The 23,140-nt window shown below is 38.4% G+C and overlaps 1 protein-coding gene across 4 annotated transcripts in view; it reads right to left on the bottom strand.

Moving 5' to 3' along the window:
* The window catches only part of ZFAND3 (zinc finger AN1-type containing 3), a 327,210-nt gene that overhangs the window by 203,244 nt on the left and 100,826 nt on the right, over positions 1 to 23,140 (bottom strand). For all 4 annotated transcript variants that reach the window (XM_044938344.2, XM_025261049.3, XM_044938343.2 and 1 more), the window contains exon 2: positions 19,279 to 19,319. In XM_044938344.2, coding sequence (XP_044794279.1) covers positions 19,279 to 19,319 — 41 coding nt within the window. The remainder of the gene's footprint in view (positions 1 to 19,278; positions 19,320 to 23,140) is intronic.

Genomic DNA, 23,140 nt, shown 5'->3' on the forward strand with positions numbered 1-23,140 from the left:
TACAAGAGAATTAAAGTAAAAATAATATTAAAATATCTGGGAAATAAATACCCAGGAAAGGAAAACATAAATGAAATATTATAGTATACTGAAATGCCCCACAGCTCATAATACTTATATACCCTTAATAATGTAAATACAGAAGAATTATTTAACTAAAAGTTGCACTGTAAACATATCTGGAGGGGAAGGGGATAGAGGAGCATGGTGTGAAAAAGCAAACATTTTATACATTGTAACAAAAAGTTTAAAATGCCTAAAAGTGATCAATCAAAATGTAGCAATATATGTACACTAATCATAAATACACGGGAGTATAAATTTAGAAGAAAAAGAAGAACTGAAAGTAGCTGCATCTGGAAAAGCTGGAGAGAGTAGGGCAGGGTGGGGCATTTTGCCACATGTAATATTTTGGCTATTTCAACTATGTGCATGTAGTACTTTGACAAAATACATACTTTCTAAAGAGATTTCATCTACCTCATGTCATTTGATTCCTAGTGAGGGAGGTATAATGACCTCCATATTCCAAATAGTCTGCCCAAAATCAAAGCCACTACACTTTCTTGATAAATTGTATTTACACAATACTTAAACACAGACAATTAAAGGAGGGTAAAAAATAGTTTTCTGTTCTCATTTTCATTTCTGTAAATACTTTGTTTCCACTCTCACTACTGAAGATTACTCGTTTATTGGTTGCATAGAATAAGAAGGAATATTGACAATTAATTTCCTATTGATAATGGATTTTTAAAAGAAACTGGAACAAAGATTGATTCTTGGCAAATGTGGAGAGCAAAATTATACTTAAAATCCAAGACTAAACAGCTCCTTTAATTATTATTTTTAATTGTGGTAAAATACACATAACATCAAATTTACCATCTCAACCATTTTAAGCGACAGTTTAGTGGCATTCTGTACAATCGCCTCTAGAATCACCCTTCCCTCCCTGTGCACTGACAGCCACCATTCTACTTCCTGTCCTGTCAATCTGACCACTCCAGCTAGGTGCCTCCTCTAAGCGGAATCGGTTATGCCCTGTTCTGACTGGCTTATCTCACTCGGCACTGTGTCCTCAAGGTTCATCCACACAAAACTCTTAAAAACTAGTTTCCAAAGCAGTAAAAAAGAATCAATTTCTTTGATAATGCTGTGAGAAATTAAATCACCAGTGAATTGAAGAGATACTAGTTAAGAAAAAGTAATGTTCCCTCTCCCTCAACCATGAATCTTTAGTGGGCACTAAAGAATAAGAAGAGTAAACCGCCAAGAAAAGGCTTGTTGGTACTTTATAATGTACATCAAGGAAGGAAAAACCCAGTTCTGCTTTTGAAAACTCCGATTACTTTTCCTCTAAGGTTGTGCACCTGTGTGTGTGCAGCAAAGGTCTATAAGAAAGGGCTTCTGTAAATTCAGACTGAGTCTTTGTTTTCTATCTTAAGGGTGAGGCCACACAAAGACAAGAGTGCTAACAATGTTAGGTGTTCACAAAATACCGAGTCATGGTACATATAAATCAGTAGCGAAATAGCCTCCATTCAGTCATACAAAGCACAAGTAGAAAATACATGAAATCTGACCTTTACAATATACTTTGAAAAGGTTCCCTTGGCTGCAGTCTTTTTTTAAAAAAACAGGCTTGTTGTGTGCCTTTCCATTCCCTTCCATTCTCTTATTCAGAATCTCTACCCTGAATACCCTGCATTTATTTCCATCTAAAACCCACACAGAGGTCCCAGACAGCCTTTCAATGCAGCCACTCAACAGACAAAGGACGCCAGCCCTGTGAGATATCAACAACACTACTCTGATATTGGGGTGCGCCGGTTCTCTGAATTCTGATTTATGCTGGAACTAGAGTCACCCACAGAATTTTAACAAGGACTGATAACCAGTAGTGCCTCAAGTGTCCAGGGGTCTGACAAGCACTTAAGCAAGAGCTACGCTTTTCACAGGTTCAAAATATTAATACCAAAAAAGTAAAAAATCTGCTTAAAACAAAGTCAGATATTTTATATGATAACCACACATTTTTTAAAAGTGTTTTAGGCAAGACATTCATTTTTGTCTTATAAAGATTATACCATCTGGCATATACAAAAATAAATGAATACCACTGCAAAGATTATGTCAATGATATATACAAAAATAAGTGATTATCACTGCTAACTAATATAAGACTATGTCGATGATGTTCCAACACAAAATTCCCACTGTCCAAAATCACCTGTTTCATTGTTATTTACTAAGCAGTTGGCCACAACCCCTCAAAAGACAAAGTGTTACATATACAACACCGTCATTACCTAAGTTCTTAAATGCTACAAAAGCTGTAAGTGACACCATCTCCATGTGACACCCACCATGTGTCAAAAACAACACACCTCACTCATCCCAAAAGAAAACTGCATTTATTGCTTTTGACTTTCCTTTCAATGAAGACAAATTCTGGCCAGTAGGAAGCATACAAGGTTTTTTTCTCTTTTCTTTTTTAGGCTGCTTCTCCAGCAGTACCTTTTAAGAATTTTGAGAGTAGAATTTTGTCTGCTTTGTGATATCTCATAAAACCAGACCACCTGATAGAAGGACATCATAAAAAGGTCTATTCCCAGAGAGCACATATATCTTAGGACATGAAACACTTTATCTTAAGTTGGGGGCCAGGGGAAGGTGATGGGTGTGTGTGTGTGTGTATTTATACATATATGTGTGTGTGTGTGTGTGTGTGTATATATATATACATAAAGACTTGTGAGGTTTAGGGGCTTAAAGCACTAATGATACAAAAAACATTTTTAGGACATCTTAGTAATTCTTTAATTGCTGTATGAGATAAATTTCATTTATAACACAAGTATGTTTAAGGAAAATTTTCAGATTAAAATAATTGTAACAAATGTATCTTAAAGGATATACCGTGCATGTAAAAACACAAAGTTGTCAACTGTACCTACTCTACTGAACAAGAATAAACTTAAGTAACAAACATCAGCAAATGAATTAACAAATGGTAGAATAACACATATAATCCCTTATAAATATTCACAAATAAAAATGTTGTTGCCACTTTGTTACAGATTTCTTTTCAGTTCCATCTTCAAGATTACTAACACAGCACAGTCACAATGAAAGGAGAAAAGAAACTGAAGTTGGAAGATACATAAAAGATGAAAAACAAGCCAGTTTTTACCCCCATTACTTCAGTCTATTTTGAAACTCATTAATTTAATAGACATTAGGAATAAACCAGTGTTTTAGGTAGGAAAGACTGTAAGATTTCTTGCAATCAAATATTCCATGATCACCACTTCTTAATAACTCTTGATTAATGGAGGTTTAACATTTCTAGACTTCCTAAAAACAATGTTATAAAACACTTATGACATAAACGGAGTAACTGAATCGGCATAGAAGAAATGAACAATCTAGGTTTCTGTTGCCATTAGAAGTATAGAATCTGTGTTAAAAGTATTTTAAGAGAAATTTCTTCTCACACTAATCTATGCTTCAAGCATGGGAATAAATTAACAGCGACTGGATCTTAAACCATATTAGCCAAAGTAAACACCATTGTCATCTTATGCAAAGCTAGCAAATTCAGTGATTTCTGAAGACACTGATAATATTTTTAAGTCATCTGTCTTAGCCTGTTAGTTCAGTCAACAGAACTATGTTAAGAAGGCAGGTAATTTTCTTTACTCAGAAAACTGTTCTAACCCTCAGACGGTAAAGCGTCTGTCTACAATGCAGGAAACCCGGGTTCGAGCCCTGGGCTGGGAAGATCCCCTGGAGAAGGAAATGGCAATCCACTCCAGTACTACTGCCTGGAAAATCCCATGGACAGAGGAGCCTGGTAGGCTACAGTCTATGGAGTCGCAAAGAGTCGGACACGACTGAGCGACTTCACTTTCCCTTTTTACTTTCACTATCATTTTGAGTGTTAGTCTTCAAAAATTGAGTACAGTGCCTTTAATAATATTGTTATAATGACTTTCTTTTAAAACCATCAATAGGGCTATCAAGACATTATGACTGTTAGAAAGGTGTAGTTTAGTCTAGCTCAGTCCTATTAAACTAGCTTCTTCCAGTTCAGAGCTCACTTTTCCAGAAACATTTTTCCCCCCAACAGGGTATACATATATGTTTTTTAACTACTCCACAGAAATGCATTCCTCTTGTTCTCTCTTGTGTGTATAGGTTAATAAACGTTAAAATCTTGTGTAAGCCCATTACCAGTCTTTATATGTGTAACTTTCCCCTTGGTATCTATATTTCAAAGCTTTTGATAAAGTTCTGTTTTTTCCCTCAAAGCAAGTCCAATGGAAAATATTTTAAAAAAACAAAAAGCAACTTCATTGCTTTCCTTATGCCAACATTAGATTCGAGAGCCAACATTAGATTCGAGAGCTTATCTGGTATATCAGCCAAAAACAGAACTCTATTATTTTTAAGTATAAATACAAATACAATATTTCAATCAACTTATGAGAGGTTTCCCTATGGAGCAAATTAGTAAACTGTCAGCCTATAAAGACCTATTCAAAAACATATGTGTTTTAAATATTTGATGAAAGTGTTGCTAAAATTCCAAATAGTCTTAAGTCACTGATAGCTCAAAATTCTATTTATCATGTAAAAATAAAGTAACATGCTCACAACTAAGAAAAAATCTTACATTTTCCTCATAATTTTCAAGTATCTTTGGGAAGGGGGACTCTATTGCATTAAAAACTTGGTTTGATATATCAGAAAAATAAAGAGGCTAACACAGTTATGTTTTATAGACCTTCACCTTCCTAAACATGAATAATTCAAAATTCAGAAACTGCAGCAGAATTAAAGTCTGCAGAAATTTTTAAAATGTTGCTATCACATCTTGATCATGGGAAAACACAAGCGGATTTGAAATGACAAACTTTAAAAGTTACTAAGTCCATAAGGAAACTTACAAAACTATATTTTATGGAGGTAGTAACTATTTACCTTTCTTTCCCCCCTTTAAAAGTGCTGATCTTTAGTAATGGCTCTTCTTTGTAAGCCAAAGAGTTAAAACCATCTCTTTTACTCCCAAATGAGCGTCAGTCCCACTCAAGAGGTGCCATGTTTTATTTAAAACATACTCTTTCTCAGTAACCACTCTGTTCTAATTGGCAAGGCAAAGCCATGTCCCTGAAGCACACAGCTCGTTACATTCAGTTTGGATTACAAAAACACACAATGAAACAAACTGCATTGAAATGTACAAATTAACGGTGCAGGAGTATGGGACAGAGAGGTGGAATTAGACTGTAATATGGAACAAAATCCACAGGGAGGCTGGGGAACAAATCACTAGTGTCTCAATAAACCATACAAGGTTTCCAAATGAGCAAATACATAAGGCTGAGGACAGGCTCTTCTATAATTCAACCAAATTGCTTAAATATGGATACCGCAAAACCAGACTTTTTCCCAATACTATTATGCATACATGTGTATGAGAGAACAGGAATACCAACAAGAAGGTTTAACAAATGAAACCTGCAGGTTGCACTGTCTAAATATGAAACTCATCTTTGCCTTCACATTGACAATGTGCAAAACAGCCCTGCAATTAAATCACACCTCCAAATATTTTTGAAAAAAATCTTCTGAGAAGCAAAACACAGGAGACTAAATTAAAAATAGTGCATCACTATGCAGTACAGAGGGCAGGGTTAATGAGCTAAAAGTTATATGAACAAGAAGACAGACATTAAGAAATGAAGATCTCACCACCAAAATAGAAAAAGGATTAGACGTAACACTCCCCCCACCACACATGCACATCTTTCCCCAAATCAGCTACTCAGTGAAGCTTCCAGCACTGTTTCTCCAGCTTTCCCTTGAGATCGAAAGACAAAATGCAACTGAACTAAAGGAAAAGAGAACAGGAAAAGTGTCTAACCTTAATCTAAAATGCAAAACAATCCAACAGCTACATTCTTGCAGAGTGTCTACAGTACAACCCTGTCTACACCAGCTGCCTTCACTGCTGACAACTCAAATAGTGGTGGAAGACAGGGACTGGTGAGTAAACACCTAAAATCAAATTTCAGTTCTCTGCTTTAAGACTTATTTAATTTTTGGAACATTATTTAATCCATCAGAGCTGCCATGTCTTTATCTGTGATATGGAGATACAAAATCGCCAAGGTTGTGAAGTTCAAATGGGATAATATTGTACAAGACGGCTTTGTAATATAAAAGGGCTGCAAAAATGTTAGCTATTACTACCGCAATTACTTCTTCTCGGGATTCTGCTGCCTTATTAAAAACAGACAAAGCCGTCCATGCGCTGCCTCCATCTCATTTTACAAACAGTAATTCTTATTTCATTGCTATTTTAAGTATCCTTTTTTGGCATTCTCTTAAGATTATGTACCCTTTTTGGTTTTCTCCAAACCAGAAGTCTTAGCTTAATGTATTGTTTTTCTCCTCTATAGCCAATATTTAGTCTAACAGTAAATTAAGAAATTTAAAACTTTGGTAATAGTTAAGACTGCTTCCCAGGTGGCTCAGTGGTAAAGAATCCACCTGCAATGCAAGAGACACAGGTTCAATCCCTGAGTCAAGAAGATCCCCTGGAAAAAGAAATGGCAACCCACTCTAGTATTCTTGCCTGGAAAATCCCATGGACAGAGGAGCCTGGAGGGCTACAGTCCATTGGGTTGCAAGAGAGTTACACATGACTTGGCGACTAATATTTAAGACTATTAACATATAGTCAGTTCTACTTGATACACTAAGAACCAGTTTGAGCAGTTGGGGTTTTTTTAATGATATAAAATTTTGTATCGTTAAAGATCATATTTTAGCTATACATTAATGGTCTGAAACTAATGCTCTATCTTGTTTCCCACCATCCCTTCTACACACTAAGAATTAAGTATAACCAAGAAAAGTATCAAAAAGCAACCTTATGATTACCCTCTAATTCAAGCACAAAGGAAACAACCAGACTAAGAACTACTCTAAGTGCCTGCAGCACATGGGGTTAAGACGAGCCAAGCACAGAAGCATCACGGTGCTTTCTGAGTCTACCTGATAGTTACCCATGTTCCCACCAAATCTAAAAGAAGCCCATAAAACTGAATGATCATTTTTATTTCGTCTGCATTTGTCTGAAAACATGAAGCATTAGCACTGAATTCATCACTTTTCATGTCATAGAGAGCTGACTTTATTACATGAAAAGGAGTCAACCAGATCTAAGCAAAGCAGATCTCAGAACTGGGGGGGGGGGGGGTCTCCAAGCCTCTTTCACAAAGGTGCCCATCAGTACAGAATTTAAGCATACACCTCTTATAGGTCTTTTTGTTTTAAAAAGTTATATACTCCTACAGTGGATTAAATGGTATGTGTACTCAGTTGCTCAATCATGTCCAACTCTTTGCAACCCCATGGATTGTAGCCCACCAGGCTCCTCTTTCCATGGAATTCCCCAGGCAAGAATACTAGAGCAGGTTGCAATTTCCTATTCCAGGGGATCTTCTTGACCCAGGGATCGAACCCCCACCTCTGGCATCTCCTGCTCTGCAGGCAGATTCTTTACCACTGAGCCACATGGGAAGCCCCAGTTAGATGGTGTGCCACCTTCGCAACCACCCTCCCCCTCCCAAAAAAAAAGGTCCACCTGGAACCAGTGAATGTAATCTTATTTGGAAATAGGATCTTCGCAAACATAATTAAGGATTTTTTATATAAGATCATCCCAAGTAAGGGTGGGGCCCTAAATCCAATGACACTCATCCTCAGACAAGACAGACACACACTGGTGAGAAAGCCATCTGTAAATAAAGGCAGACTGGAGTAAGGCATCTAACAAGCCAAGGAGGGTTGGCAGCAACCGGATGCTAGGAGAGGCAAGAAAGAGGTTCTCTCTCAGAGGCTCCAGCCCTGTGGCTGACATCTTGATTTCAGACTTCTGGCCTCCAAAATTCTGAGAGAACAAACTTCTGTTGTTTTAAGCCACCAAATCTGTGGTAATTATAGCAACTTTAGGAAACTGATACCAGTAAGAGTGTATACATTATAAAAACCAGCAATTTTTAAAGAATGATAAAAACAAATCTTAGTAGAAATTCCAACTATCTTGTGCAATATCACCATTAGAGACCACAGCTTTAGACCGATAACGTGGGCAGAACCAAGTTCAAGAAACGGAGCCAAACTATCTCAAAACACTTGGTGACTATTAAATTTCTTCCTCTTTACCTAAAACAATGACACACGCTCACAGTTTTTCTACATAGGCCTAAAATAAGTTGTCTTTCTGCTACTTAAAGCACTGAGCATTTTGTTTCCCATTAGAAATGCAACAACTATTTTTGACATAATTTCCATAACAAGATCATCTTCAATTTATCTTGACTAGGTTAATAATTACCCCACTCCAGTACTCTTGCCTGGAAAATCCCATGGACGGAGGAGCCTGGTGGGCTGCAGTCCATGGGGTCGCGAAGAATCGGACACGACTGAGCGACTTCCCTTTCACTTTTCACTTTCATGCTTTGGAGAAGGAAATGGCAACCCCCTCCAGTGTTCTTGCCTGGAGAATCCCAGGGACTGGGGAGCCTGGTTGGCTGCTGTCTATAGGGTCGCACAGAGTCGGACACAACTGAAGCGACTTAGCAGCAGCAGCAGCAGCAGCATAATAATTAACCACACAATTTTAAAATACTTATTAGTAAGACAGCAAACTGCTGTAGACTAAGAGGTGACAAAAGGTTGCCAGAGTTTGGCCTTGCTGATTTAATCAGTTAAGGATCTGCTGCCTCTGACTTGCTTTCAATTGAGAGCAAGGAAGCCACATCACAAAGATAGGGTTTCTAATACAGATACAGTGTTACATAGTCAAACAAGTGTTAAAACAGAGAGAAAGAGAGAACATGAGGTCATGACAACCATGGTATAAAAACAGTAGTTGAAAATCAACTTACATGTCTGCCCATCGGCAGAGGACTGGATAAACTGCAGCAGAGTTCAATGAAGGTGACCAATGATTTATCAACCAAACTGGGGCATGGAGAAGTACAAAGGGATAATACTAATTTCACTGATTAAAAAAAATCATAAACGAAGACTGTTCCAGGAAATTAAGAAACAAAAATCATAAACTAAGACTGTTCCTGGAAACTAAGACTTTCATGATAATAGATTATAACAGTTAACATGAACCAGAGCAATATGTGTCAAAATGATTACTTTGGAAAAGCATTATTTTGAAAAATACAGGAACTTCCCTGGTGGTCCAGTAGTTAAGACACCATGCTTCCAAAGCCAGGAGTGAAGGTTCAATCCCTGGTCAGGGAACTAAGATCCCACATTCCACATGGCCAAGGATAATAATAAATGCAAGCTGCAGGATAAGTAGTGTAACAAACCACTTTTACATATCAAAAACAGAATCACACATTGTTTATATAAATACCTATTCATAGTAAAAGTATAAAGATAAGAATAACTACGGTAAAAGAAAACTGTAAGATTTTAGTTCCCTTGTAAGATATGTTATAGAGAAAAAAAAAAACTACAAAATGTTTACTAATTCTAGGTTGGCTTGTGGACGTTTATTACTGACTACTTTCTACAATATTCTGAATTTCAGACATCCACACCAGACAGATACACACCAATGGACAGAAAATGGTTCAGAGAATCTGATGAGCTGAACTCTCTCTCTCTAACAAATACAAAATGAAGCAGGCTAACAGACTTTTGCCAGGAGAATGCACTGGTCATAACAAACCCCTCTTCCAACAACACAAGAGAAGACTCTACATATGGACATCACCAGATGGTCAACACCGAAATCAGATTGATTATATTCTTTGCAGCCAAAGATGGAGAAGCTCTATACAGTCAGCAAGAACAAGACCGGGAGCTGACTGTGGCTCAGATCATGAACTCTTTATTGCCAAATTCAGGCTTAAATCGAAGAAAGTAGGGAAAACCACTAGACCATTCAGGCATGACCTAAATCAAATCCCTTATGATTATACAGTGGAAGTGACAAATACATTCAAGGGATTAGATCTGATAGAGTGCCTGAAGAACTATGGACGGAGGTTCATGATATTGTACAGGAGACAGTGATCAAGACCATCCCCAAAAAGAAATGCAAAAAGGCAAAATGGTTATCTGAGGAGGCCGTACAAACAGCTATGAAAAGAAGAGAAGCAAAAGGCAAAGGAGAAAAGGATGAATAAACCCACTTAAATGCAGAGTTCCAAAGAACAGCAAGGAGACATAAAGCCTTCCTCAGTGATCAATGCAAAGAAATAAGAGCAAAACAATAGGATGGGCAAGACTAGAGATCTCTTCAAGAAAATCAGAGATATCACGGGAACTTTTCATGCAAAGATGGGCTCGATAAAGGACAGAAATGGTATGGATCTAACAGAAGCAGAAGATGTTATAACAAGAGGTGGCAAGAATACACAGAAGAACTATACAAAATAGATCTTCACGACCCAGATAACCACGATGGTGTGATCACTCACCTAGAGCCAGACATCCTGGAATGTGAAGTCAAGTGGGCCTTGGAAGCATCACGACAAACAAAGTTAGTGGAGGTGATGGAATTCCAGTTGAGCTATTTCAAATCCTGAAAGATGATGCTGTGAAAGTGCTGCACTCAATATGTCAGCAAATTGGGAAAACTCGCAGTGGTCACAGGACTGGAAAGGGTCAGTTTTCATTCCAATCCCAAAGAAAGGCAATGCCACAGAATGCCCAAACTACCACACAATTGCACTCATCTCACAGACTAGCAAAGTAATGCTCAAAATTCTTCACGCCAGGCTTTAACAGTACATGAACCTTGAACTTCCAGATGTTCAAGCTGGATTTAGAAAACGCAGAGGAACCAGAGATCAAACTGCCAACATCCCTTGGATCATTGAAAAAGCAAGAAAGTTCCAGAAAAACATCTACTTCTGCTTTATTGACTATGCCAAAGCCTTTGACTGTGTCGATCACCACAAACTGTGGAAAATTCTTCAAGAGATGGGAATACCAGACCACTTGACCTGCCTCCTGAGAAATCTGTATGCAGGTCAAGAAGCAACAGTTAGAACTGGACATGGAACAACAGACTGCTTCCAAATAGGAAAAGGAGTACGTCAAGGCTGTATACTGGCACCCTGCTTATTTAACTTATATGCAGAGTTCATCATCAGAAAAGCTGGACTGGATGAAGCATAAGCTGGAATCAAGTTTGCAAGGAGAAATATCAATAACCTCAGATATGCAGATGACACCACCCTTACAGCAGAAAGCAAAGAAGAACTAAAAAGCTTCTTGATGAAAGAGAAAGAGGAGAGTGAAAAAGTCGGCTTAAAGCTCAACATTCAGAAAACTAAGATCATGGCATCTGGTCCCATCACTTCATGGCAAATAGATGGGGAAACAGTGACAGACTTTATTTTGGGAGGCTCTAAAATTGTTGCTGTGAAGAAAGCTGAGTGCCGAAGAATTGATGCTTTTGAACTGTGATGCTGGAGAAGACTCTTGAGAGTCCCTTGGACTGCAAGGAGATCCAACCAGTCCATTCTGAAGGAGATCAGTCCTGGGTGTTCTTTGGAAGGACTGGTGCTAAAGCTGAAACTCCAGTAGTTTGGCCACCTCATACGAAGAGCTGACTCATTGGAAAAGACTCTGATGCTGGGAAGGATTGGGGGCAGGAGGAGAAGGGGACGACAGAGGATGAGATGGCTGGATGGCATCACCGACTCAATGGACATGAGTTTGGGTGAACTCCGGGAGTTGGTGCTGGACAGGGAGGCCTGGCGTGCTGCAATTCATGGGGTCGCAAAGAGTAGGACACGACTGAGCAACTGAACTGAACTGAACTGAAAATTGCTGCAGATGGTGACTGCAGCCATGAAATTAAAAGATGCTTGCTCCTTGGAAGAAAAGTTATGATCAACCTAGACAGCATATTACAAAGCAGAGACATTACTTTGCCATCAAAGGTCCATCTAGTCAAAGCTATGGTTTTTCCAGTGGTCATGTTTGGATGTGACAGTTGCACTATAAAGAAGGCTGAGCACAGAAGAATTGATGCTTTTGAACTGTGGAGTTGGAGAAGACTCTTGAGAGTCCCTTGAACAGCAAGGAGATCCAACCAGTTCATCCTAAAGGAAATCAGTCCTGAATATTCATTGGAAAGACTGATGCTGAAGCTGAAACTCCAGTACTTTGGCCACCTGATGCAAAGAACTGACTCATTGGAAAAGACCCTGATGCTGGGAAAGACTGAAGACAGGAGGAGAAGGGGACGACAGAGGATGAGATGTTTGGATGGCATCACTGACTCAATGGACATGAGTTTGAGTAAACTCTGGGAGTTGGTGATAGACAGGGAGGCCTGGAGTGCTGCAGTCCATGGGGTCACATCGAGTCAGACACGACTGAGCAACTGAATTGAACTAACAAATACATGACAATGTGTGTGTTATACTTGAGTAATCTTTCTTGGATTTTTGGCTTTAAAGAAATCAAAGAATAACCAAGTCAACAGTAACCAAGTTAACAGAATTACAAAAACATAAATACCCTATTCAAATGCTTCATTTTAAGAGCAGCAGCTGCCTCTCTTCTGGGAAAAGGTGATTTGAAAAATCGACCTATGATAAGCATACAGATTCTACTATCCTGCTCAAATTCCACCATCCTATAAAATACTCAGAGTGGGTGTTTTATTTTATTTTACTGATGCATACAGGGTTCCCACAATTTCTAAAAGGGAACATGCATTACAAGAAGTGCTTAAAATGTTCAGACTCACTAAGTTCCTCTTACTGTACATCCTCAAAACTCAGCTGTAACCTACTGATACCATTCTTCCTTTCAAAAGTGACTAGAATCAGGCCACTTCTACTCTACACTTCTAACAGGAAATGGAAGCAGAAAAGAAATCAGAGTGTAACTCCAAAGTAGTAAGAGTCCCAGATTCATGAGGAAATAGTTTGCTTATTATTGCCCTGTTCTGAAAAGTATCATGAAATTCAAGTCACCTCAAGGAAAACTGCTTGCATTTGGCTTAACTACCACTCCCCATCTCATGTCCACCACTGCTTTTTCATTTACCCTGGATGTCAACACTGAGATTCCCTCTGCTGCTGCTGCTGCTGCTGCTGCTGCTGCTGCTGCTGCTGCTAAGTCGCTTCAGTAATGTCCGACTCTGTGCAACCCCATAGACAGCAGCCCACCAGGCTTCCCCGTCCCTGGGATTCTCCAGGCAAGAATACTCGAGTAGGTTGCCATTTCCTTCTCCAATGCATGAAAGTAAAAAGTGAAAGTGAAGTTCTCAGTCGTGTCCGACTCTTAGCGACCCCATGGACTGCAGCCAACCAGGCTCCTCCATCCATGGATTCTCCAGGCAAGAGTACTGGAGTGGGGTGCCATTGCCTTCTCCGCCCTCTGCTGCTAGCTACAGCCAACTTTATTTTGCTCATTCCAGAAAGAAACTAACCACTTCTGGAGTCTGTCGGACATAAGTAGAATGCACTTAACTTTTAAAAATTTGTAATTTTTGCAATTACTTAATAATAAAAGTCTCTACAAACAAAGTCAAAATTAATTAAAACTCCCGCAAATACTTACTCTGAGACTACCAAAATTAAATTTTTCACATAACCTCGACTCCGCTTTATCCCATGCAACTAAATACATATATTTTAAAACAGTATACAACACATACTTCAATCAGCATTTAAATAATGTCCCTATGTTATTTTTAAAAGGGAAAAAAAAAAAAAACACAAACAAGCTAATGGCATGGTAAATTATGAAACTCTAATCACTTTGGATTTATACAGAAGATTAGACAGCAATGAACAAGCTTGGTAATTTTCAGACTGGATACAACATATGCAGCAGTGAGGAAAAAGGAACCTTTAATACTAGCTATTTCAATCCCTTAAAGCCTCTTTCCAAAGTCCACTTTAAATTTAAAACAATAAGTAAAACAATATCAAGAAATAAAGTGAATAGGATATTACGATGCTAAGTTAATAATTTTCTCCCAGCTGACAAAGGCTACTAACAAATATATTCATTGATAATCACATTTTTCTCCAATGTTAAACATCAGAACGCGCAACATCTATGCTTATTCATGTGAACAGGGACCTGAAAACAGATTCCTTTGAAATCAAGTACAGTTATCTCTAGAGTCATAGTAGAACATGCTTCCTACATGACATGTATCATTTTCTTTCTTTATCGCAATGTTCTTCACCACTAACAAGGCACAGACACAACTAATTACGAAGCAAAAGTATGCTTAACTATCTTTCCACTAAGAAATATATATCTGAAAGTTATACTGAAACTAATTTTCAGAAAATTAACCATTACCTTATAATTTGAGATGATTTATCTCCTTTAATCTTCAACTGACAAGACACGTGGAAACTGATATAGTAATGCACTAAAAGTATTACTTTTTAAAGGAAATATTCTATAAAATGGGCTTCCCTAGTGGCTCAGCAGTAAAGAATCTGCCTGTGATGCAGGAACAGGAGATATGATCGCTGGGTCAGGAAGATCCCCTGGAGGAGGGCATGGCAACCCAAGCACGTATTCTTGCCCGGAGAATGCCACGGACAGAGGAGACTGGCCAGATACAGTCCATGCAGTTGCAAAGAGTCAAATACAACTGAAGCAACTTAGCATATACACACACAATTCTTACAAGGGTTAGAAAACAACTTCCTGCACTATGATTAATCATCCCTCCCTTATTTTTCCAATTTTATGTGAATCACGGAATAGCAAGTTTCTTAAAAGTTAGGCTTAAATGGAACAATATGTTCAAAATCATGTCTGCAGTTTAAAAGAACCCGCTTACTTTGATTTTGCAATGAAGTACTTTTGTCAGTCAATAAATAGACATATTAGGGTCCTTTTTCTTTTTTAAGAAATTGCTAAAAACTATTAAAAACCACATATATGCAATCTAAAGGTCTTTAAGAACAAACTGGTTCTTTTTACACTCAGCACTTGTTAAGTTTGTCTTCTGATAAGCATCTGTCATCAAAGAATCTACCGAAACAATCTCCCATCCTTGGAAACTATCTTCAGGCTCACTCCCTTGTAAAGTATAACGGTCCATGGATCACAGCTACTCTCTGGTTACCAGACTCCTCCGTCCCCCACAGCAAGCATTTCCAAGGACGGTAGAGATGAGTTACTTCAGTCAGGTCATTAAAATCTCTGCCTTCCCCACTTGTGATCATCCTGCTTGATATTTCTGACATATATATTTTTTTCAGCAAACTCATTATGTGAAAAGCATTGCTTTAATGATAGCTTAGCTTCAATACAGTAGTACGGGAGGTCGTTGTGAATTTGATACTAAATGTCCCTAAAAGTTTAGATCAGTTGGTATCTAAAACTCAAAAATTCATAAAATGAGCTTGCACTCAAACAGAAAGTAACACCCCAGGCCTTTCTATAGTTTTAAGAGGCAAGACCACCTTTTGTATACCCTAACACAGCTCAAGGAAATTGGGATTAGTTCATGCTTCCACAAAGGAAATTAAATAATCCAAATTAGTCAAGAGCTCAGAGCAAATCAAGATCATAAGAAAACAGCTGGTTAACACCTTGTCTAAAGATAGAAGGGAACTATGCCCTATTTTCCAAAGAGAATGAGATCTCCAGTAACTCAATGACTTTCCAATGAATTTCTGCAATTCAGTGGCTTTAAACTTTTTAAACCATACTCCATTGTAACATATATTTATATCACAACCCACTGCACATTATTTTCATTTATGTATGTATTTCAGAAATTTCACAAATAATATCTTACCTTGATATCTGTGATGCACCCAGACTGTTTTCCATTGTACTCAAATTTTAAATGCTAAATTGATTTCTATACCCACTAATGATCCACAATACAGTTTGAAAAACTGTATTAAAAAGTAGTGTTTCAACCAATAAAATGTTTATATCATCCTAATATAACTCTCAGTAGCATGTCATGAAATTTTTTGCTTTCTATTATAAATATTTACTGATTTGTTAAGTAAAGCCATACAAAAAGCTAATATGAAATGTTTAATGAAAAACAATAGTATGGCAGGTAACATAAAGGGGGTAGAAAAAGTTAAAACTAGACAAGACTTTAAACATGTTTTTACTCATTTTATTCAATTTAATGCAAATATGTTGTAACAAACTGAATCTTGAAAAATCTCTTTAACTAACCTAATGGTACACAACAGCTATTTTTAAAGCAACTTTTCCACCTTTTAAAGTATACTGTACACTTTAAGATACACTTTAAAAGACTACTTAAAATCACAGGGGCTTTTGGACAAAGTAATCTTCATGTTGTCTTGCACATTTCATGCCTTTGCTGCAATAATGCATTTCTTTACTTTATCTTCATACACCAACAAAATCCACCACTTTATCTTTAAAGTTCAATGATCTTTTTTCTTCTGAATTTCAAAAAGAACACCAAATGCTGCTTCAGCAAGCAAGATGTTGTTTATGAGTCATTCCTTTCAACTGAGGTTGGGGAAATCAGGAGCAGAGGGGTAGAGATAAAGAAGAAAAGAGAGAATATTTTCATTATACACTTGAAAATATTCTCAATATTTTTAAAAGCAAAAATAACAAAGCTGTACAAAGCATAAATGGACACAGACCACCAGAGATTCAAAAAATAATGACAACCATAGAAAATAAAACTGTAACAAATCCAAAGAAACATGGCTGAACTATTTTCATTGATAATTTTTAAATTTTATATTTATTTAGGGGCATGAGACAGTTCTTTGAGTACCGGACGTGAACCACCTGACTCAAGGTACCTGACTTTCCCCCAGCTACACTTCACTGCATCATATGGGGGAACTAATTTTACATGGAGAAAGACACACAATATACATGTTCTCTCACTGCTACTCTATCTCTACTACAAATGAAAACTTGGAAGTGTTAAGTCTCTCAGTCATATCTGACTCTGTAACCCCATGGACTGCAGCTGGCCAGGCTCCTGTCCATGGAATTCCCCAGGCAAGAATACTGGAGTGGGTAGCCATTCCCTTCTGAAGGGGATCTTCCCAACCCAAGGACTGAACCTGGGTCTCCTGCATTGTACGCCGATTATTTACCATCTGAGCCATAAACTCTCACCAGTGAGAAAGCATTTCTTCATATCTGTTATTGCAGATAAGCAGAGCAAGAAGAGCAGAACACATTCACTTACCATGGCAGAGATTCCGTTCAAAGTTGAATAAAAGGTACCTTACCAGTACCTTTTCCTTTTAAAAACCTAAAGAATTTGACAAGTTCCAGACTTTTAACAGAAACTGCCAACTTTCCCAACCTTCCCAACTCCATCCAACCTATTCCCTAGTTTAGGCATAATGGTCTAAAGATCACACTATGATTATTTCTTTGTCCAACAGCACAGTGAATAGAAGATGAATACTTACAAAGATTCTCTCCTCAACCAAATTCCAGCCAGGGTCTGTCCTCTTCTCAACCATGCCTCAACCTTGGCCCACAAAAACTAGAGTATCAACACAAATGATTTCATATACTCATATCCCCCTCTGCTAATAGATTTAAATAACCACTAATACAGTTTTTAACAGCTCAAGGACCCATCCCGAGGATGGTCCTAGTCCCTCTTATTTAAAGTGCCTCTCTGCGAAAGCTCAAAGCTGCCAAAAGAATTTAAGATCTGTTCTAGCCAAAAGCTAACCATAGGCCCCTGACTACCCTATCCCACAGCATTTACTTAAAATGGCTTAAAATGTGAATGCTTCCTTCATCCCCCTTTGAGATGTATGTGCATCTACTAAAACTCAATCACTCAGTAGTGTCCTTCTCAAGGACATGAAAGCCATTTCTCTAACTGTACTCACTGGGAAGAATAGGGCTTCAATCTCTCACTTCCTCTCCGTAGGAGGATAAAATCCTCACTTCAATACCTGTCAACTAACACACACAGCCAGGCTAATCATCATTTATATTAACCAGCCCTTTGTGATTTTTCTACTCCCCTGATCATCCTGAGACAAGCTAGCAATCCCTCCCCTACTCCCTCATTCTCCCTTTAAAACGCCCAGTTCCCTCTAGACAAGTCCCCTCTTCCCTACTGCAGCAGTGTGTTATTGATTAAAATCTGTCCTTAACCTAACTTGTGTGCTGGTTTGTCTTTGACAAAATAATAAAAGTAATTAAAAAGGTAATAATGAAAGGTATACATATCCCAATTAATAAAGACGTACATAAGATCATTAGATGTGGAGTTCTTAAAAAACAAACAAAAAATCTTAAAGTTTTAACTTCGTGAAAGTGAAAGTCACTCAGTCGTGTCCGATTCTGTGTGACCCTAAGGACTGACTAGTCCATGGAATTCTCTAGGCCAGAATACTGAGGTGGGTAGCCGTTCCCTTCTCCAGGGGACCTTCCCAACCCAGGGATCAAACCCAGGTCTCCCGCACTGCAGGTGGATTCTTTACCAGTTGAGCCACCAGTGAAGCCCAAGAATAGTGGAGTGGGTAGCCTATCCCTTCTCCAACGGATCTTCCTGAACCAGGGTCTCCTACATTGCAGACAGATTCTTTACCAACTGTGCTATGAGGGAAGCCCACTAACTTCATGAAGGAGTCATAAATCAAGGAGTCAATCAATCAGCATTTAGGGGGTGGAAACGGCCCTTGGCAAACATCAAGCCTAAGCCCTCCATGTTACCAATGATTAATCTAATGCCCAAAGAGGTTAAGTGACTTACCCAAGGTGATTTCAATGAGGGTCTGAATTAGAAAAGCCAATTCAGCATTATTCTCTTTCTGACTCCAACATGAAAATATTCTTTCTCTTGTATTCTCATTGGTAAAAGCAACCTTCACCATTAGTCATTCAAGTCAACATCAAAGATGAATATATATATATACATATATATATATATAAAACCCTTCTATAACATGAGTGTTTACAATCCCACTATAGCCCAACAACCGTAAACTGAGGAAAGTTTGTTTGATACAAGTACACATAAGATTCCACTTCACTCAGGGAAGACTTTTTCAACAGTTCTAAACAAATATATAAAGCAACTTGGTGAAGAGAAACTACTTTCACACACAAGCAAAGAAAATAAAAACCCATGCATAAACCCAAAAGATAGACAGTCTTAAAATAAGTTAGACCGTCTTAAAAACAACCGAAAGAAGAAAAATAAAAATAAATTGAAAACCCTTTTTCTGCACTTACCAGCAAAGCATTTGGAACAGAGGTTCATAGTCTTGCTGGACCTGGGGCAAAAAAAAAAGAAAAGAAAGAAAGAAGAGCTAAAACTTCAGTTATCACTCTAATCAAAACATAAAGATGTTTGAAACCTAAGCCAAGATCTTCCTGGCCAAGGAACTAAACTAATAAACTAATGAGAAATCCCTAGCCAGCCAGCCACCCCTACCCCATAACAAAACAAAAAAAGACAAAAATGAAATAACAATATAAAGCACACCTTTGTAATCTACGAGTTAGCCAATATGTTATTTTTTGTGACTAGCAGCTTATGTGGTGGCAAGTTCAGGAATACTGTAAAAGGCCCATAAAATAATAAAAGAATGAATTTATCCCACAATTGCCACATTCCCTCTGTTTATAATGGAACATGTATCACAAACTCATCAAAAAAGGGAAAATTTTATCTGTAAAGAGGTAAAACTTGCTCCTGATGTACACACTCGATTACCTCTATAATATTACTTTTGTCTTCTTTCCCCTCATTCTAGTCCAATTTCGGATCCTGGTCACATTATGACCTTGTCATTTAAAATTCTTTTTACAGATGTTCCCAATCAAATTATTTTTCATGTCCTTTCATCTGTTAATAATAACTACACTTCACTGAATACTAAATTGGGATGGGCACTTAACATACACGATCTTATTAATCCTCCCAGCATCCCGAGACTGAGTATTACCACATTGCTTTGTTTCTAAAATGCACTTTTTTAAAAAGTCCCATTAACATTTCTACAACCAGAACTGGCTACAAGTGATAAATAATTTAAAGAGGAAATGTTTCCACCATGTCCTCCAAGGAGTTATTAAACTGAATGGTCTTAGAAATCAAAGCCATACAGTCTCATCCCCATTTAACAGGGGAGCAGCTTGCCCACGGTCACATCGCTGGGGAACTGACTGCAGAGGAAGCTTCAGACCTAGGGTCTGAGCTAACTCCAAAGGACATACGAACTACAAAAACCTTCTAGAATACTCTTGGTTGAGTAAACTGACCTTCTACAGCCTCATTCCTCAGCAATTCCCCTTCCAATATCTGAGCCTTTATCCAGAGCCACTCATACACATGGAATATGGCAACCATCTTTTGCCCTCCTCAGTAAACTTTACAATTAATGAAAGCCTCCCTCAGGAAGTATTCCCTGATGATCATGACTGTCTTCTAATATACTGAGACCCAAGATCTAACTGTCAGCAATTGTCACAGAGTGATAAAATGAGGAGACGGGGCGTGAAAGGAGGCAGGAAGAGGTCACTGGAGTTCTCTATCCCAGAAGAGATGCTATGTAGACAGGGGTTAGGCACTCAGTTGTGTCCGACTCTCTGCAACCCCATGGACTAATATAAAGACATCAAAGGTGGTAAGAAAGTTTTCAGTATCGATAAAATGAATAAAAAATTTTTAAAAATGGACAAAGAGATGTGTTAACAGTGACATCTAATATTTACTACATGTCTACCACATGGTTAAGCATAACACCAAACTCCTTTAATCTTATTTTTATCAAAGAGCAAACTGAGGCGCCAAGAGGGTATATAACTTTTCCTAGGTTACAGCACTCTTAAGTAGATGAACCTGATCTAATTCCAAAGCCTGTGTTCTTTTCATCATGCTGAACTAGGGCCCCTGCCTCAGTACAGAAGCTGAGAGGAACACACTCTAGAGGTTGGGGAGAATGGTCCTACAACTGAAGATTTAATCTATGGTAATCAACGCAGCACACGGAAAAAGTAAAGCCCTTAACCTGGAGGAAGCACAACTCCTGCCCTCCTCTCCAAATACACATAAAATACACAGGAAAGCAACCCAAGGCTGCCAGTCATTTCTGTTCCAACCCAAGGAAGAACTGAGGATGAAGGAATTTCTTTGTTGATAGAACGATCCCCAGGAGGAAGGTCTCCTCCTGATGTGATCACTGTCTCTCGCCCCTCCGGTGCCACAGAGAGACAGAGGTAATCGTTCATCCTCTGCTGCTCCCCAGGATCCAGCAGGAAGCACGGAGAGCCTGAGAGAAGAAGTGAGGGCAGCAGGAACCAAGGGTGCCAGTTTTCACGTCTGTGTTTCACCAGCTGGTAAGAAAAAATGGCAATGCAGCATTTTTTCCCTCTTGCCCTTATCTGTCTTCAGATACGTGATGCATTATACCCACTTCACATGGCCAATGCATATATACCCACTATATCCATATATTATATCCATTCTACTTTTTAAGTAGGAACTTTTCAGCAACACAGTTATCAATCAGACTATGAAAGAAATAACACAGATACTGATATTATTAATCAAAACAGAGATGTCTAAAATCTGAAAAAACCCAGACTTTGGCCACAGAATTAATACCTACTGGTAATGGCAACTTGGATCTCATATGTCAGCAACAGTGAACTTGAAAAAACTGGCAGAGGCTTCTGAGACTCTTGCTCCTTTTTCATGGTTGACACATCAAACTTGAAGCAAATCACACATATACAACTACCAAAAAACGTAGTGTGATCGTCCTGCACAGTCTTGGACAGACTACTACAAGTATTCTATGTGGCAGCAAGTATGAAAGAGAGATACTGGGCGGTGCAAGGGTAACTGCAGTTTTTGCACTGTTGAAATTTGCCATCTGATATTGGAGTGCATTCTTAAACAAGCGTGGTTATGTCATACATCATTTTAATGCACATTTCTCACTTGACTTTTTCTTTGCTAATAACAACAACACAAGAGAAGACTCTACACATGGACATCACCAGATGGTCAACACCGAAATCAGATTGATTATATTCTTTGCAGCCAAAGATGGAGAACCCCTATACAGTCAGCAAAAACAAGACCGGGAGCTGACTGTGACTCAGATCATGAACTCCTTATGGCCAAATCCAGACTTAAATTGAAGAAAGTAGGGAAAACCACTAGACCATTCAGGTATGACCTAAATCAAATCCCTTATGATTATACAGTGGAAGTGAGAAATAGATTTAAGGGACTAGATCTGATAGACAGAGTGCCTGATGAACTATGGACGGAGGTTCATGACATTGTACAGGAGACAGGGATCAAGACCATCCCCCTGGAAAAGAAATGCAAAAAAGCAAAATGGCTGTCCGGGGAGGCCTTACAAATAGCTGTGAAAAGAAGAGAAGCGAAAAGCAAAGGGGAAAAGGAAAGATATAAGCATCTGAATGCAGAGTTCCAAAGAATATCAAGGACAGATAAGAAAGCTTTGCTCAGCAATCAATGCAAAGAAATAGAGGAAAACATCAGAATGGGAAAGACTAGAGATCTCTTCAAGAAAATTAGAGATACTAAAGGAACATTTCATGCAAAGATGGGCTCGATAAAGGATAGAAATGGTATGGACCTAACAGAAGCAGAAGATATTAAGAAGACATGGCAAGAATACATAGAAGAACTATACAAAATAGATCTTCACGACCCAGATAATCATGATGGTGTGATCATTCACCTAGAGCCAGACATCCTGGAATGTGAAGTCAAGTGGGCCTTAGAAAGCATCACTACGAACAAAGCTAGTGGAGGTGATGGAATTCCAGTTGAGCTATTTCAAATCCTGAAAGATGATGCTGTGAAAGTGCTGCGCTCAATATGCCAGCAAATTTGGAAAACTCAGCAGTGGCCACAGGACTGCAAAAGGTCAGTTTTTATTCCAATCCCAAAGAAAGGCAATGCCAAAGAATGCTCAAACTACCTCACAATTGCACTCATCTCACACGCTAGTAAAGTAATGCTCAAAATTCTCCAAGCCAGGCTTCAGCAGTACATGAACCGTGAACTTCCAGATGTTCAAGCTGGTTTTAGAAAAGGCAGAGGAACCAG

This window comes from Bubalus bubalis, chromosome 2 (assembly GCF_019923935.1).
Source record: "Bubalus bubalis isolate 160015118507 breed Murrah chromosome 2, NDDB_SH_1, whole genome shotgun sequence".
NCBI classification, from domain to species: domain Eukaryota; kingdom Metazoa; phylum Chordata; class Mammalia; order Artiodactyla; family Bovidae; genus Bubalus; species Bubalus bubalis.